At 39.1% G+C, this 14,270-nt stretch overlaps 3 protein-coding genes across 4 annotated transcripts; 1 reads left to right on the top strand and 2 right to left on the bottom strand.

The window, feature by feature from the left end:
* The first annotated feature begins 10 nt into the window (after positions 1 to 10).
* On the top strand, positions 11 to 4,796 carry zwilch (zwilch kinetochore protein). The gene is made up of 18 exons (XM_074677420.1): positions 11 to 192; positions 387 to 429; positions 512 to 604; positions 881 to 1,026; positions 1,145 to 1,335; positions 1,465 to 1,544; positions 1,620 to 1,775; positions 1,915 to 1,986; positions 2,070 to 2,163; positions 2,255 to 2,307; positions 2,399 to 2,501; positions 2,588 to 2,667; positions 2,769 to 2,925; positions 3,036 to 3,064; positions 3,170 to 3,306; positions 3,405 to 3,500; positions 3,854 to 3,969; positions 4,071 to 4,796. The coding sequence occupies exons 1-18, from the start codon at positions 143 to 145 to the stop codon at positions 4,157 to 4,159; spliced, it is 1,785 nt and encodes a 594-aa protein (XP_074533521.1). The 5' UTR covers positions 11 to 142; the 3' UTR covers positions 4,160 to 4,796.
* On the bottom strand, positions 4,763 to 9,759 carry lctlb (lactase-like b). Its single transcript, XM_074677421.1, has 15 exons — positions 9,606 to 9,759; positions 8,509 to 8,695; positions 8,218 to 8,378; positions 8,037 to 8,124; positions 7,840 to 7,949; positions 7,630 to 7,758; positions 7,423 to 7,518; positions 7,266 to 7,320; positions 7,018 to 7,179; positions 6,670 to 6,944; positions 6,443 to 6,569; positions 6,129 to 6,328; positions 5,974 to 6,037; positions 5,106 to 5,150; positions 4,763 to 4,878 (listed from the first exon to the last, which is right to left on the bottom strand). The coding sequence occupies exons 2-15, from the start codon at positions 8,633 to 8,635 to the stop codon at positions 4,763 to 4,765; spliced, it is 1,755 nt and encodes a 584-aa protein (XP_074533522.1). The 5' UTR covers positions 8,636 to 8,695; positions 9,606 to 9,759.
* Positions 9,760 to 10,190: 431 nt separating this feature from the next.
* Positions 10,191 to 12,418, bottom strand: snapc5 (small nuclear RNA activating complex, polypeptide 5). Of its 2 annotated transcripts, none has more exons than XM_074677425.1 (4): positions 12,261 to 12,414; positions 11,710 to 11,830; positions 11,538 to 11,618; positions 10,191 to 10,840 (listed from the first exon to the last, which is right to left on the bottom strand). In XM_074677425.1, the coding sequence occupies exons 2-4, from the start codon at positions 11,797 to 11,799 to the stop codon at positions 10,652 to 10,654; spliced, it is 360 nt and encodes a 119-aa protein (XP_074533526.1). In that variant the 5' UTR covers positions 11,800 to 11,830; positions 12,261 to 12,414; the 3' UTR covers positions 10,191 to 10,651. The 2 variants fall into 2 exon arrangements, with proteins under 2 accessions (XP_074533526.1, XP_074533525.1); XM_074677424.1 differs by having other exon boundaries at positions 10,192 to 10,840; positions 12,207 to 12,418.
* Between the last annotated feature and the right edge of the window lie 1,852 nt (positions 12,419 to 14,270).

Raw genomic sequence — 14,270 nt, 5'->3', positions numbered from 1 at the left:
ATCACAGCCCTAGCGAGCGCGCGACTGTCAAAATATCAACAGAGCCAGCTCAAACTTTGGAGCAGTCTGTAAAAGTTTATCAATCACGTTTGTCTTTTATCGGCGCTTTTTTTCTCCGTGACTGAGCTGGAGTCGTTTTGAGATGTGCTCAAAGGTAATATCGAAAGCCAAGGAGCTTCACACTACCCTTCGGTGAGTGTACATCTGATTAACATTTATATGCTTTAGCCTTTTTGCTAATGTCAAATTAACGTGAGGCAATGGACGTTTTATTTGGTCCCAAGATGAACAGTTCCTTTCACTGTTGATTTCAATTGCCACTAACCACTTGCAGCCCTTTGCATTGCATTTCTCTTTTCGCATTTGTGTTGTGTTCCGTTGTTTAGGTCCATCCAGGATGAGGAAAGCAAGGATCCGTGCATATATGAGGTAATTTCATTCCGATGATTGTAGAATCGGACGAAACTGGGTGCGGAATAATTATGTTGATACCACATCTGTTGTATTGCAGGGGGACATCAAGATTTTAAAGATGAACGGGGACAGAATTCCTGTGCTGAGTTTGTTCTGTGGCAACCAGCCAGTGTTCATCTGTGAAAAAGAAGTGAGGAATACTCATAGTGTTACTGTTTCACATATTAACATCAGCTTTTATCTTAGTTTATTGTTACTTATGGTAAATCGCCAGGGACAGAGGATTTTTGTACATGTTTATCTTGAGTTGGTATTTTTCACATTGTGCCTTACAGTTTATAAACTCTACAGAGTGTGATTTTACTTTGATGGCCTTACTATAAGTGCTGTTTTGTTCACCATATAATACACCTCCCTTTAGATGGTTGCAGTTTGTATATCTATTCTTTTACTCTTTATTTACAAGGTCCCAAAAATAAATGTATGTGATGATCAAGACATGGCTGAAGCATCAAGCTGCACCAATGAAGATGCTGATGATGATGATGATGATAAAACTAATACACTCCAGACCGAAATGGGACCACAGCCACTCACAGTAATTAAAGCAAGGTAATCAGTGTTCATCAGACCTAATCTAAATGCACCCAGTGCTAGTAGGACTATAAAACATGTGCATCTTACAGAGTGGAGATGAAAATCAAATGTGGTTCGATTTTTATTTTTGCAGGCAGTTGCTATCTTGGTACACATTATCTCAAAATACGAGTGTGTCAGCTTTGGATAACAACCCTGCCTTACGCCCTCTGTGGCTGCGATGTGACATGTCTGATCCAGCTGGAACAACCTGGTTTGGAGCTGAAACCATCAGCATGGGCAACAAAGTGTCTGGTGTCAAGTTATACTCTGTTAACTGCAAAGGTATGTAAGGGATAATTGAAACCTTTTTGAATAACACACCTTTGAAAAAATAATCTGTCTAAACTATTTTTGTTTCGATAACTTGTATGTGAATAAATGTTTGTGGCATTCCAACTCAAATTTTATCAGGCTCATCTGTGGACAGAAGTTCTCTCATAACCCTGGATGAGCTCAAACAAGAGCATAAGAAAAGGCATCACCCATCTTCGGTAAGCCAGTGTGCCGTTTTTTTTTAAATCTGTCAGTAAGAGTGAAAGTTAATCCTTATCCACTATCCATTCCAGATGGTGATTAAAGGCAGTGCCAGGTTCAGCTTGTTTGGCTCCACTGTAGTTGAAAACACAACAATTGAGTCACAGAGTAGTGTGACTGTGGATTTCAAATGGAGCCATGTTGAAAGTATCCTAGAGACCCCACCCTTGTCTTCTACAGCAAACCTGGTAAGCAGAAGTAACTTGCATATACATACTCTCTCCTTACCATGGAGAGATGATTTAATCTATTAAAATAATTCCAAAATTATATTGGCATGTCAAATACAAATTTTCTGTGTTTACTCATTTATTTTTTCACATACAGAACATCAAAGTTGCCAGTGGAGACATGAGGAGCCCAATGTACGAGATGTATAGGGAGCTGGAGTTTCTTCAGGTTTGTGTCTCTTGATAAAATGAAATGAATGTCAGCAATCAATATACAATAAACTGAACTGAATCAGAATCCTGTAATTTTAGACCCTTGCTGATGGTTTGAGAACTGGTGAGACAGAATGGATGGAACCTTTGGAAAGCATGTCAGCAGTAAGTCTGACAAAAGCCTTCCTCGAAGGTATCTGCAATGTTAAATCAGCACACCTTGGCTATTATTGAATTAAAACAGGTGCTCTTAAAATTAATTCCTTTGTTTGCTCTCAATTCAGAGCTTCAGAGCACTGCCAAGTCACTACAGGAACAGGCTGCAAAACCAGCAGAGGTATGGTCCTTGTAAAATCAAGAGACATTTTTAGAGTTCAGCCTTTTTTTTTAAACAGACAGCTTTCATGCTACTGTATTCCTTTTCAAAGTCATCAAAGCCAAAGACTGAGACTGATGCTACAATTCACAACTCTCTCTTGGAAAGAGGTGATTTGGATTTTGTGGAGCAGCTGTGGGTGAGGATGAGAAAGAGTAAGTCAAGTCTCCATTGAAGAAGACAAGATAACATTTGATTTATCCTTGAAAATAGTCAACAACTATTTCCTCATCTATTGCAGGTGTGACTTCATATCAAGACATTGGAGACTGTCTGAAATTGGTCATTGAAGCTCTCAGATACGGTGACATCAAACCCTGGGTATGATGTGATTCTCACAAGAAAACACTTGTCCCTATGAGAAAAATGTGAGTTGTTGTGTAAGTTGTACAAAGCAGTGTTTTTTGCTCTGCTTATTCCAGATTCATAGAGACAGCAGCAGCTCTCTCAGCAAGCTCATCCTGCAGTCCTACCACGGGCAGATCGATCATGTGTCTCTCACAGGTGTCACTCCAGTCAGCATGCTGCTGGAAATGGGTCTGGACAAGATGAGAAAGGATTACATCAACTACCTCATTGGTAGCCTAGTACCGAGCATTATTAACCTGCCATGTCCTCTAGACATGGTGCTTGCTAAGCACTGAGTTTGCCTTAAAGTTGAACTATTTGCCTCTATTTTTTCCCACCAGGTGAAGAATTAACAACCCTAAACCATTTGGTAAGCCATGGACTATTTTACAGGAAACTTTACAAACTTTCTTTTTTTGTTATATTTAGTGCTGACTGTTATAAAGACTTTGATTCTAAATAAATTGTTTGATAGTGTTACTACCTGAGCACGGAAGTTGATCTGCAGGAACAAGTGGTCCGACTCAGAAAACTGCACCATCTGCTGGAAATAATCCTGACCTGTAGTACTTTCCTGGGTTTGCCCTATGACCGGCTCTTCCTCCTCACACAGTAAATCTATCTGGCTTTTTCCAAGCAAGAGTGAGTTGTACTAACTGAATTTGCTTGAAGGTGGCATTAAAGTGGACCATTTCTTTCCTTTCTTCCAGGTCATGTTTGCAGCACTACAAAACACAACCCTATGATGAGGAGCATGAATTCAAACTGCAAATTAAACCAGCGTTGATCAGCCATTTTTACCAAAAGTAAGTTCAAAGAAAACTCTGCACTCTAGTTGCTTGACGACTAATTCAAGGAAAGATGCTGAGATATGTTTTGTAGTAACAAAAAAAATTTTCTTCATAATTAAACAGTAGATGAAAGGGGTATTGATATAAATGTTGAATGAAGCTTAATCCACCTTGTTCTTTTCATGCGGCTGAAACTTCAATGGTTAAATTGAAGTATTCACTAGATGCTTCCCTCTTATTGGATGCATTAATCAACAGTGTGAACAGCTGCACACTTTTGACCAGATCCTCTAATGCACATTTGGGGGAAAACTGAGGAGTTTAAACCCAGCTATTATCTCATCCTCCTGTTTTTGTGTATCCCACAGAGAGCACCCAGTGGTTTGGGGTGTTGAAGTGTCCAGTGGTCACGGACCACGAGAGGTCAGGACATCTTTACAGCTCAGTGATAGACCATTGGTTGACCATGTCCTCTTTGACACCGGTGAGTACTTTGGTTTCATACTCATTTTTTTTAAAAAGAAGATGTGATCCCAGTGAAGGGTCAATACATTTTTATTTTTGTTGGTCTGTTTTTTTTTTTAGATTTCCCAAATGAAACCGTGAACGGGGACAGTGAGGAGCCGGCTTTCTTCTCCACCATGGTGTGCTGTAGTCTTGTCAGCTTTGCATGAATTTGCACAGAGAGCAGAACAGATGTCTGTTGTCAGCTTTGGTAACCTCACAAGTCTATAAATATTTATAAATGCAATATGAAAAAGAACTGACCTTATTCTACATTAATAACTGTGTAAGGAACACCATCAAATTTCCTGTACATACTGTAGTTGTCTTGTATACCTTAAATAACCACCTTAATTTTTTTGTATGTGTGACATAGTTATGAGGTTTCCATTCCAGTCTGCATCTTATTCTGATGACTTTTCTCTGTTTAATGTTGTGTTCAAAAGATGTTGCTGAGCTGTAATGACACACAAAGTCCAGTAGATCAAAAAAGGCGTTTTTAATTGGTATTATAACGCAGCAATAAACCGTAGGAAACTCCAACATGTTGCAGGGCTATCCACACTGTTTACTCATGTGATGCTAAATTCATTGTAACAAGTTTTTACAGCAAAAACTGTATTCACATCAAAAAAAGGAATCCACAAATTCCCTTAAAATTCAGTTGAAATAGTATAGTTATTTCCACACAATCTATTAAATGAAGTAGGCATTTACTATAGGAGTGAAATTATGTCTATTTTTGTAAACATGCACACTGTGAGAGCTCCTCTCTAGTTCCGCCTCCGCAGCAGGAACATGAGGAAGATGGCGCTGAGCAGAATGGAGAGTGTGCACACAGTGGGAACAACAATCTCAGTTACCATCTCCATGTGGCTGGTCAGAGGGTCTGTTGAGCACACACACACACACACACACACACACACACACACACACACACACACACACACACACGCACACACACACACACACATTAACATCTCATCAGCATAACTGGTGAGTCTATACACTGCATGTGACGTAGTGATGCTCGAGCACAGCACTCAAAGGGTTAATAATCTTTCCCTCGATCAAATCCTTAATCTTTATTTATAATAAGCATGAGTGATTCCTTACCATGAATAAGTCTTAGAATATTGGCAGCAGTACTCCGCTGTTCCTCTAACAAAACAAAAAGAAAGTACTCAGAGTTGATCAATGGCATTTTAACCCTTTGAGGACTGAATGCAGCTAATGGGGAATATTCCAGAAAGCAGAATTTACACCATTGTCAGGTTACAGGTTACTGAAGATATAATCTTTTGAATTTTCTGTCACATTTTGAACCATGAAAAACAATGTCATTTTCCTCTTCATTTTAGATTCACTGAAGACTGTTTAACAGCTTTTCTCTTAACTGACAAAATATAAAATCCTGCTTTTTGAAATAGCCCATGGGCTGTGATGTGCTTCATGCTTATTGAGTTCGTAGCAAAGCTGCAATGAAAACAAAAGGGCTACTTTTAATGCAAATTAGAGTGAAGCAAACAGAAACTCCACACTGCAAAATGAGGAAAAGCTTGTTTTTAATACATTTCTTTCTGTTAAACTGTGAAAGCACAACTCTGCTATTCTAGTTTGAAAAGTGCAAAATCAGAAGCAAAAACCAAATGAAAATAACACTGAAGGAAGACATATACCCTCAAATTCTAAACTTCATCATGCACTGGCCAAACCTTTGCCATTTCTGCATGTTCCTTGGATTTTCTTCTAGCTGGAGGGGCAAACAAAGAAGATGTCTCTCCGTTAGAGATGATGCTATTAATTTGGTTGTTTTTTTCTTGTACTGAGGTGCTGCAAGTACGGCATCACGTATTTAAGTCAAATTGAGATTTTAAAAAAATGTATAATTTTTGTATGTTAGAATCTTTATTTGTTTACCCCAGCTAGTTTTAACCTCTGATCACTGATAGATATAGACACAAACATACAAAGCCAAACCAACCTGCAGCAAGGAGCTGGTTGCTAGAAGAGCAGGACTCAACAGATTTTCTCCTCCAGTTCTCAACCTGTTGGGGTTTGAAACATAATCACATATCACTCCCGAAGAAGTTTACTTTCAGCTTTAATGCCAGGAAAGGATTATAAAGTGCCTCTTACCTCTCTCTGATTAGGAAATCCATTAGAGCTGATGATGCGTTTGTAAAACTGAACTGAAGCTTTGGGATAGCGAGGTTTGTTTTTGTTCCTGAAGTCTACGTAGTACAGGCCAAACCTCTCAGAGTAGCCTTCATCCCACTCAAACTTGTCCAGCAGGGACCAGGCAGTGTAGCCCTTCACATTGACTCCATCTTTGATAGCTGAGCAATGACACAGGGAACACAATCAAGCTGGATTTAGATCAAATTTTCACCCTCTGTTAACCACCGGTAAACAAAGAGATGGACATCTTTTATTTTTATGACTCAATTCACCTTTCAGCATCTCATTGATGTAGTCTTTATAATACTGTATCCTCCACTCATCACACAGCTCTGTACACAACATCTTCTCAGACACGCCATTCTCAGTCACAAAAACCATTGGGTTTCCATACTGAGTCTGGACAAGGAACAAATAAATGTGACAAGTATTAAGTACTAACAATGACTTGGACCATGACTACAATGTGCTAAGATCATCTTCAGTCTCCATACTTTACCTTGACAAAATTGAGCAGGCGTCTGAAACCCCAAGGCACTGAGTAGAGCCACTCAGACCCGGGGTCAGGCCATCTTGGGTCAACCAGCTCAGCCAGATCACGGTCTGAGAAGTAGCTGCTGCTGCGACCTGATGGGTTGTTCTTTTGGGTGATGTAGCGGGTGGTGAAGTGACCAACACCGAGGAAGTCACACGTGCCCTTGATGTAGCTCTTCTCTTGGGGAGAAAATGTTGGCAGACGAGATATGCCAAGGCCCTGTTGGACACTTTTCCTTCCTGAAAACAGAAAAAGTGATAAGTGGAAGCCTCACTCATCAATACGGCCTCTGGATTCACTGTTTTAGCTCACCAATGAAGTCTTTCATGACTTGAGGGTAGTCTCCATGAAATATAGGTGTTGCAAACCAGCCGAGGTAGAACTGAACGTATCTCTCAGCTGCTTCTATGTCCTTCTGGTTGCTGAGATCAACAGGCTCTCCCCAGTCCCCAGACAGAGAGATCCCAACCAGACCTGTGGATGTGAACAGCACCTCTTGACACTAAGACAGACGTGGTAAATGATTTATCTTACAGCCTCAGGAATTTGTCTCAGTTTACCTTTTTGTTTCGCCCTCCACTGGGAATCATATGTGTGCCAAACTCTGGCATGTGCCTGTGAAAGGAGGTATTTAAATATGAATCACATTGTTCCTCAGTGTAACATTAAGAGTCAAGTGTGTTTGACCACTTCCTCTGTGTGTGTGAGTGCTCTTACCTTGATGATGTGATGAGCAGCTTTGTAGGCACCTGTACCTTTCAGCCTCAGCCCAGGAGCATGTTCACCTGTCTCATAGCCTTCAACAGCTACAGACTGCGGTGTGGAGAAGGTCGTGGTGTAGTGTGAGACACATAATTATACAAGCTCTAAGTAGAAAATAAAATTGCAGGTCAAATCTATTAATAAAATCTCTGTTTGACCTACCCATGGATTGTTGAAAGTGATCCAGTATTTGACTCTGTTGCCAAATCTTTCAAAACACAGGTTGGCAAATTCGTTGAAGTGGTGGACCATGCTTATATTTTGCCATCCACCATATTTCTCTTGTAAGACCTAGAAAAACAAAAAAAGGTATGTCTTTAAAAGATTAGTAATGGAGAGCAAAAAAGGAGAAATTTTTTTTTTTATGCCAACCTGAGGGAGATCCCAGTGATACAGAGTCACAATGGGAGTTATCTTGTTTTCCAGCAGGAGGTCAATCATTTCATCATAATACTGAATTCCTCTTTCATTTACATGGTCAGCTGCAAGGGTTATAAAGAAGTTATGAAGTGCAGTTATCAAGGAGATCATACCTTAGTTCCCATGTGTTTGAATTAACAGTTACTCACACTTTACACCCGTAGGGATGAGTCGAGGCCAGGATATAGAGAACCGATAGTGGTTAAGCTTCAGTTCCTTCATCAGAGTAACATCATCCTGCACAAACACAATGAAGTAAAGTGAGTTACATCATTACATTTGGTCAACTTCTGACTGCTTTATGCATCTGAACACCCCATAATCACCTACCCTGACTTTGTGGTAGCCTTCACAGGATGAATCCCCAGTGTCATTTTGTAGGATTTTGCCTTTCTTATGACTGAACACGTCCCAGATGCTCAATCCTTTTCCATCTTTGTCCCAGGCTCCTTCTGTTTGATAGGCTGAACTGCCGGCACCCCATGAAAATCCTAAAAAAAGAAAGGCCCCACCACTTGACTCTGAGTTAAATGAATCTATAATCAACACATGATTACATTTTTGAGGGAAAAAAATCACCCGTTAATTAATGGTGACAAACAAGAGCAAAGTTTTGCTTACCAGCTGGAAAAGTGCCATAATAGAAGGAGCCGTGGTCGTTCTTTGTCCAGTCGAAGTCCTCAGCCGAAGACAAACACAGCACCAACATAAGCACATGACACACACTGAGTGCACAGCGGGGCAGCATGGTACTCCTGAGGCTGCAGCACAGTCACTGTCCGGTTCTACTCCAGTTCCTCACTGATGTCTGCACACAGATAGAGACTGACCTTTGAATTTGTTTTCTCTGACCTTTTTAGAGACTCATGTAAACTGCTTTGGATTTCCTTGTGGCTGAAGAGTGCAAAATAAACAAATGGCTTGCTTTGTAGAACCTTCAGCTCCACACAATGACAATGATGTGTTGCATATACAGTCACAAACAGACCTCTTTTTTTACTCATTAAATCAATAACAAATTCTTTATATGGTTACAATTGACTATCACAGAGCTCTCAGAAAGCATCTAATGTCATAGACTGCAGGGGATCCCACATCCCTGTTGCAGAGCCAAATACCCCTCTTTTCAGACTCAATGGTGTGTGATCTCATCGTGCTGAGGCTGACAGATCCCATACAAACTGTGGTTTCACCTATGTAAGCAAAGTTAATGTCAGAGAGGTTGATATGTGTACAGGGCACAGTCACATGACAATTGTTGAACCCTCCACTACCTAAACATAAAAATGTAAAGAGTTCAACAGATTTTAGCATGTGTCGATTATTAGATTAACATTGGTCATCCTCACATGGTTTAGGGATGACCATTTGGCTAAAAAAAAAAGGGATTCTCACAATTAAGTTTTAAATCTCTAAATTTCTCATGTCATTTCACCACTGAAGTCCCACTTGCCTGTTGCGTGATACAGTGGATGTTAATCTGGATATTACACTGGAGTGAATCTGGAAGTTGAATTCCGGTCATACACACACCCTTTTAAAAAATCTAATTTTCTTTTGAGAATTAATTACTGCCATGCTTACATCTGGTCTTTTTTCCCCTCCAGTTATTTCACTCACTTTTGTTTAATTTCTGAATCTGTATGAAATCTGTAACCCTCACTAAGCCAACACATTCATTTACTGTGGGAAATAAACTGCATAAGATTTTAACCTACCCGTGTACCTTATGAAGTGTTCATCTGCATCAGGTGTTTATCCTAGGCCAAAGTCCTCGGTGAATGGGAGCTCTCCTGGAACAGCAGACCATGTAGAAAGCTGTATATATCTATTGGGGCACACTCTATTGTATGTTTCCTGCTGTAGCACCACCCTTCTCCAGAGCTGTCCCTGCTGTCAGTGTGAAAGCTGGCCTTATTGTGAGGCTTGCTGTATTGTTTTATCTGTTTAGAAAATGCTGAATGGTTTGCTGGTGGAAAGTGTTTGCACTGCATTATTACACATTTGGGTGGGTTAGAGAGGGACAATTTTGCACAAGTATGACCCAAATTGAGTTGCTGGGGAGGAAACCTCAAAATCCTCAAACTTCCATTAAACATCCATCAATCAATCTATCAATCTATATCAATCTATATCTATCTATCTATCTATCTATCTATCTATCTATCTATCTATCTATCTATCTATCTATCTATCTATCTATCTATCTATCTATCTATCTAAAATCGTCATGTTTTCTCATTAAAAGCAACCTGGTTTAAAACAAGTAGAGTCTGCTGTTAAAATTAGTCAGGTGAACCTGAATGCAAAACATTTTATTTTGTGCTTACAGTTTAATTTCTCACATAGTACACACACACTTTTTCTTCCCATCTTTCTCTCTCTCTCACATACACACCGAAACACACTCACACCTTGTAATATGGCCCAGCCATACATTTCAATGCCAATCCTACAGATGCACAGAATGTCTAATTAGCTTAAAGCACCTAATAACACTGTGTTACAACATTTTGCGAGAATTGGCTCACAACTTTTGACACAAGTCCTAACATAGATTGAAATCCTGACAACATGCCTGAAATCAGGCAAAAAAAAGATGATACTAGTAGCACCAAAAATTATTACACTGCAACTGTTACTCACCCTGTTCAAATAAATTAAACTTCCAAAGTGAAAATACAAAACATATAAACAAAGACATCTGGACACTGGATTCTGATTTTGAGGTGCACATATTTAAGCCCCATGAACACTGAGAATCTCAGTAATCCTCATCCTCATCAGGCACATACTCCAGCTCATTTTCATCTCCTTCATCTTCCTCTTCATCTTCGTCTTCCTCCTCCTCCTCCTCATCTTCCTCTTCCTCCTCCATATCATAATCGACGGCGGCATTCAGCAGCAGTTTGGTTCGGTTGATCTCGGTCTCATCATCAAGGTTGATTTTAACCTGAAAACAGGAAAACAACTAATAACAAGTGTTCTTGTAAACAGCTATAAGAGTAAAAGCAAACTCTTTTTATGATACAATAACAGAAATCTGGATTTATCAGTTTCAGAATTATGCAACTATTGCAATAATGCAGTTATGTCTTCATTAAGTATATGTGTTGTGAAGCTGATAAGAGCTGGATTATTTGCACAAGAGTACAAAAATATTAACGAATGTCAGAGGAGACAATTGATATAGAATTTTCTAATTTAGCTAATATTATGTTCAGTGCTTTGCCTGTATTAACATGTCAATCATTTACTTAATATATTTACAATGCAAGAAACAAGCCTCCTCAAAAGGTATGTGTTTCAGAGTCATCAAAATAAACATTCACCGTTACTGCTGTACATGCAATGTTTGATACATGAGAATACTCCTCTATATTATGGCATTAATACAACTCTAATGAACTTGCAAACAATTATGCTGAAATATCAGGAGAACATAGCTAGTATCATCATTAAGGCTATGTAAGCTAGTAAACTGTGACATCCTCAGCAATACTCAATAGATAATCAGTGTAATAGTTATATAAGAAAGATTCTCATGTCACATGACATGACATGTCAATTAAACCAACAAAAGTGTAAACTACAGCAAAAAAAGCGTCAAAATCTGAGCATCAAAACGTAATTGTTCACTGCTGGTTTACCTCCATTTCTGGGGGCGAGTGTGGAGAGGCTCCTTCTTCATTTTGTGCATTGATGATAGATTTCAAGGCCCCTTCTTCAAACTGAAACACAGAGTTTTGATATTTACGAACAACAGGTACTTAAACAAAGACAAAAGAGCAAATACACACAGAGAACTCGCTCTTTCCCTACCTTCAACCTGTTCAGCTGGTCTTGAAGCATGACTTTGATTTTGAGGAGAGTCTCCTCTTCCTTCTTCAACTCCTGCAGCCGGCTGTGCATCTTTACGGATGCTGCTGCAGTCAGACCATATCTTAAAACGGAAGAAAAACTTAGAGGTTGGGTGTCACAGTTTAGGCAAAAATCAAAAGGACCGATAGTTCGGTTCAATAAACAGAATAAATCTTAACCGAGCAGGTTGTAATTGTAAATATGACGGAGGAATTGAGCCGGTGAATCTATTTTGACAGACTGTATTGCATCTAGAATCAACACAATGATTCATGATCATCTAGGTTCATAAGCCATCGTTATCAGAAGATCTGATTAACATCAATTTAACACTTATCAGAATAATATACTGACGCACTGATTGCATCGAGTAATGAGCAGTTCAGAAAAAATCTTGCCGTAGAAAGACTAAAAAGCTAATTACGCTTAAACAGTAAACAAAGTCATGATATCGTTACCCCTTGTCACCGAAATTGCAACGTGAAGCCCACGCTCCGGTTTGAGATGAATACCTCAGAGTTAAATTCAGGCTACAACTCCATCTCAGCGCAGATATCTGAGATAATACAGATTATATGCATTCCCAAACAGGTTAACTGCATGTGGTTGAGTTGTTGTGCTACAGCTACGTGCTAAAGTCTCTGTCCAGTGTTTATGCAGTCATTTCCGGGGTTGGTGCAGCTTCTGAAGAAATGTAGGAAATTTCAGAGGCAAGTCAGGACGGTCACGATGCTGGATGATCTTGTCTGATGAAATAATTTGCTGTTTACAGATTTTCCAAAGACAGCAATATGGACAACATAGACTTTGTAGAGTCAGTACGAATCTAATCCCATGCATCTTCTATGTAACATTGTCAGTTAATTCAATTTAAAGTGCTTTGTTGGCATCTATTTTTAGTTGACAGTTATAAAATTGACAGGCAATGAGTGTGCTTTAAAGTAAATCTCGCCCGATGAATTATCATCCATTCAAGATTGCCGCTCTTTTTATTTTTCCAAAACTAGTTCTCAAAAATTCAACCCTAAATGCAGCACGTAAATGCAGCATCATTTGACAGGAACGTTTGGTGACATCTAGTGGCCAAAGTCAAGAACACACCCTTTCTAAGAAGGTGAAAACGACTCTGTTTGATGTCGAACAAAATCAAGCAGGTATGCAATTAAACGTAAGACGGAAAACGATGTAAAATTTCAATAAGTCTTACATTACACAAAACTTACGCTGAAATCCGTAATTGCTTCTCAACTCTTGTCGGAGCAGGTGAGTGGTGACGTGAGTGAAATAACCTTAACGTTTGCTTAAGTTGAGGTATTTTAATGTAGCTAAACCAACGGTCGACCGATTTCCTTTGTAGTCGGTTGTTATAATCCAGCCGTGTTTTCAGAGGGGTGTGAAGTGGCAGGTGTCAACTTTACGGCGCTTGGAAACCATTTGTAACCAATGTAGTTCACGGAGTTACTTTTTCCCGTAAAACATGAGGGTCACAGTGTTGGGAGGCAAACAGGCCTTAAAAGAGAGACCTGCTGCTACTTTACCATGTAGCTATGTTGCACGTGGTGTGCAAGGGTTTTGAGTGGGCCTGTTTGCATACATGATAATAAGAACACTTGTCTTTGGTTTAGGGATACGTTTTCTACGTGTTTAAAAGTGGTGGAGAAGCCCTCAGTGTTATTAAAAAGATCTTGACCTGCCATAAAACCAAAATTCTGCAGATTTGCCTGTAGGGCATGCAAGTCCCCCCCTACTGAAAAAGAGAAGTAGATAACGAATTTAGTGAAAATGTAAATAGATTACAGATGGGGCTCATTGATTTGAGCAAGATCTAAAACTGCTCTTAATCAGTCTTCAAAAATGGTTGAAGAGCCCATTAGGTTCTTTATAGGAATCTTTGAATAAGTCCCTCCAGATGTTTGCATTGATAATCACAACATGGAGCATGACTGGAGACTAACAATGGAGTTCTACCAAATGGAGTGAGAAAGACAAACCATAACCTTTCCACACACCAAGTCCTGACTACTCTAGGTTTCTGAACCAGATGCAGTCTGCTGATGTTCTAATCAAGGTTATAATAGTTGTGGATTTGTCATTATAGTTTAGGTTTAGTTTTGACATTTCATTTTCCATTACAATTTAGTTTTAATTAGGTTTTAGAGCAGGCATTCTAGTTTTTATTTAGTTTTGATTTTTGCAACAAGGCTTAGTTTTAGTTTAGTTTTAGTTTTTTCATACCTTATTAACCAGGTGCAGGATTCAAAAAGGTCAGAGTAAATATTTTGTCATACTGTTTATTTTCAAGTCCAACATAGTGCTCCCTGCTCAGTCAATGCTGATACCGAAATGTTGGCTGCTGCCTTAAACACATGAAAATAATATAAACTTAGTATAAAAAATATAAGCATAAATTATATAAAATAATGTTGACATAAATTACATAAAAATAATATTAACATAAATTATAAAAAAACAATATAATATGAGTTTCAATAAATAAAAACTTGGACTCCGTAACAATAAAG

The sequence above is a fragment of the Halichoeres trimaculatus genome, unplaced genomic scaffold, assembly GCF_033239565.1.
Source record: "Halichoeres trimaculatus isolate MK-OKI-2021-1 unplaced genomic scaffold, fHalTri1.1 fHalTri1_scaffold_10, whole genome shotgun sequence".
NCBI classification, from domain to species: Eukaryota; Metazoa; Chordata; class Actinopteri; order Labriformes; family Labridae; genus Halichoeres; species Halichoeres trimaculatus.
The sequence above is the reverse complement of the archived record's forward strand: the minus strand, read 5'-3'. Positions and strand labels throughout refer to the sequence as shown.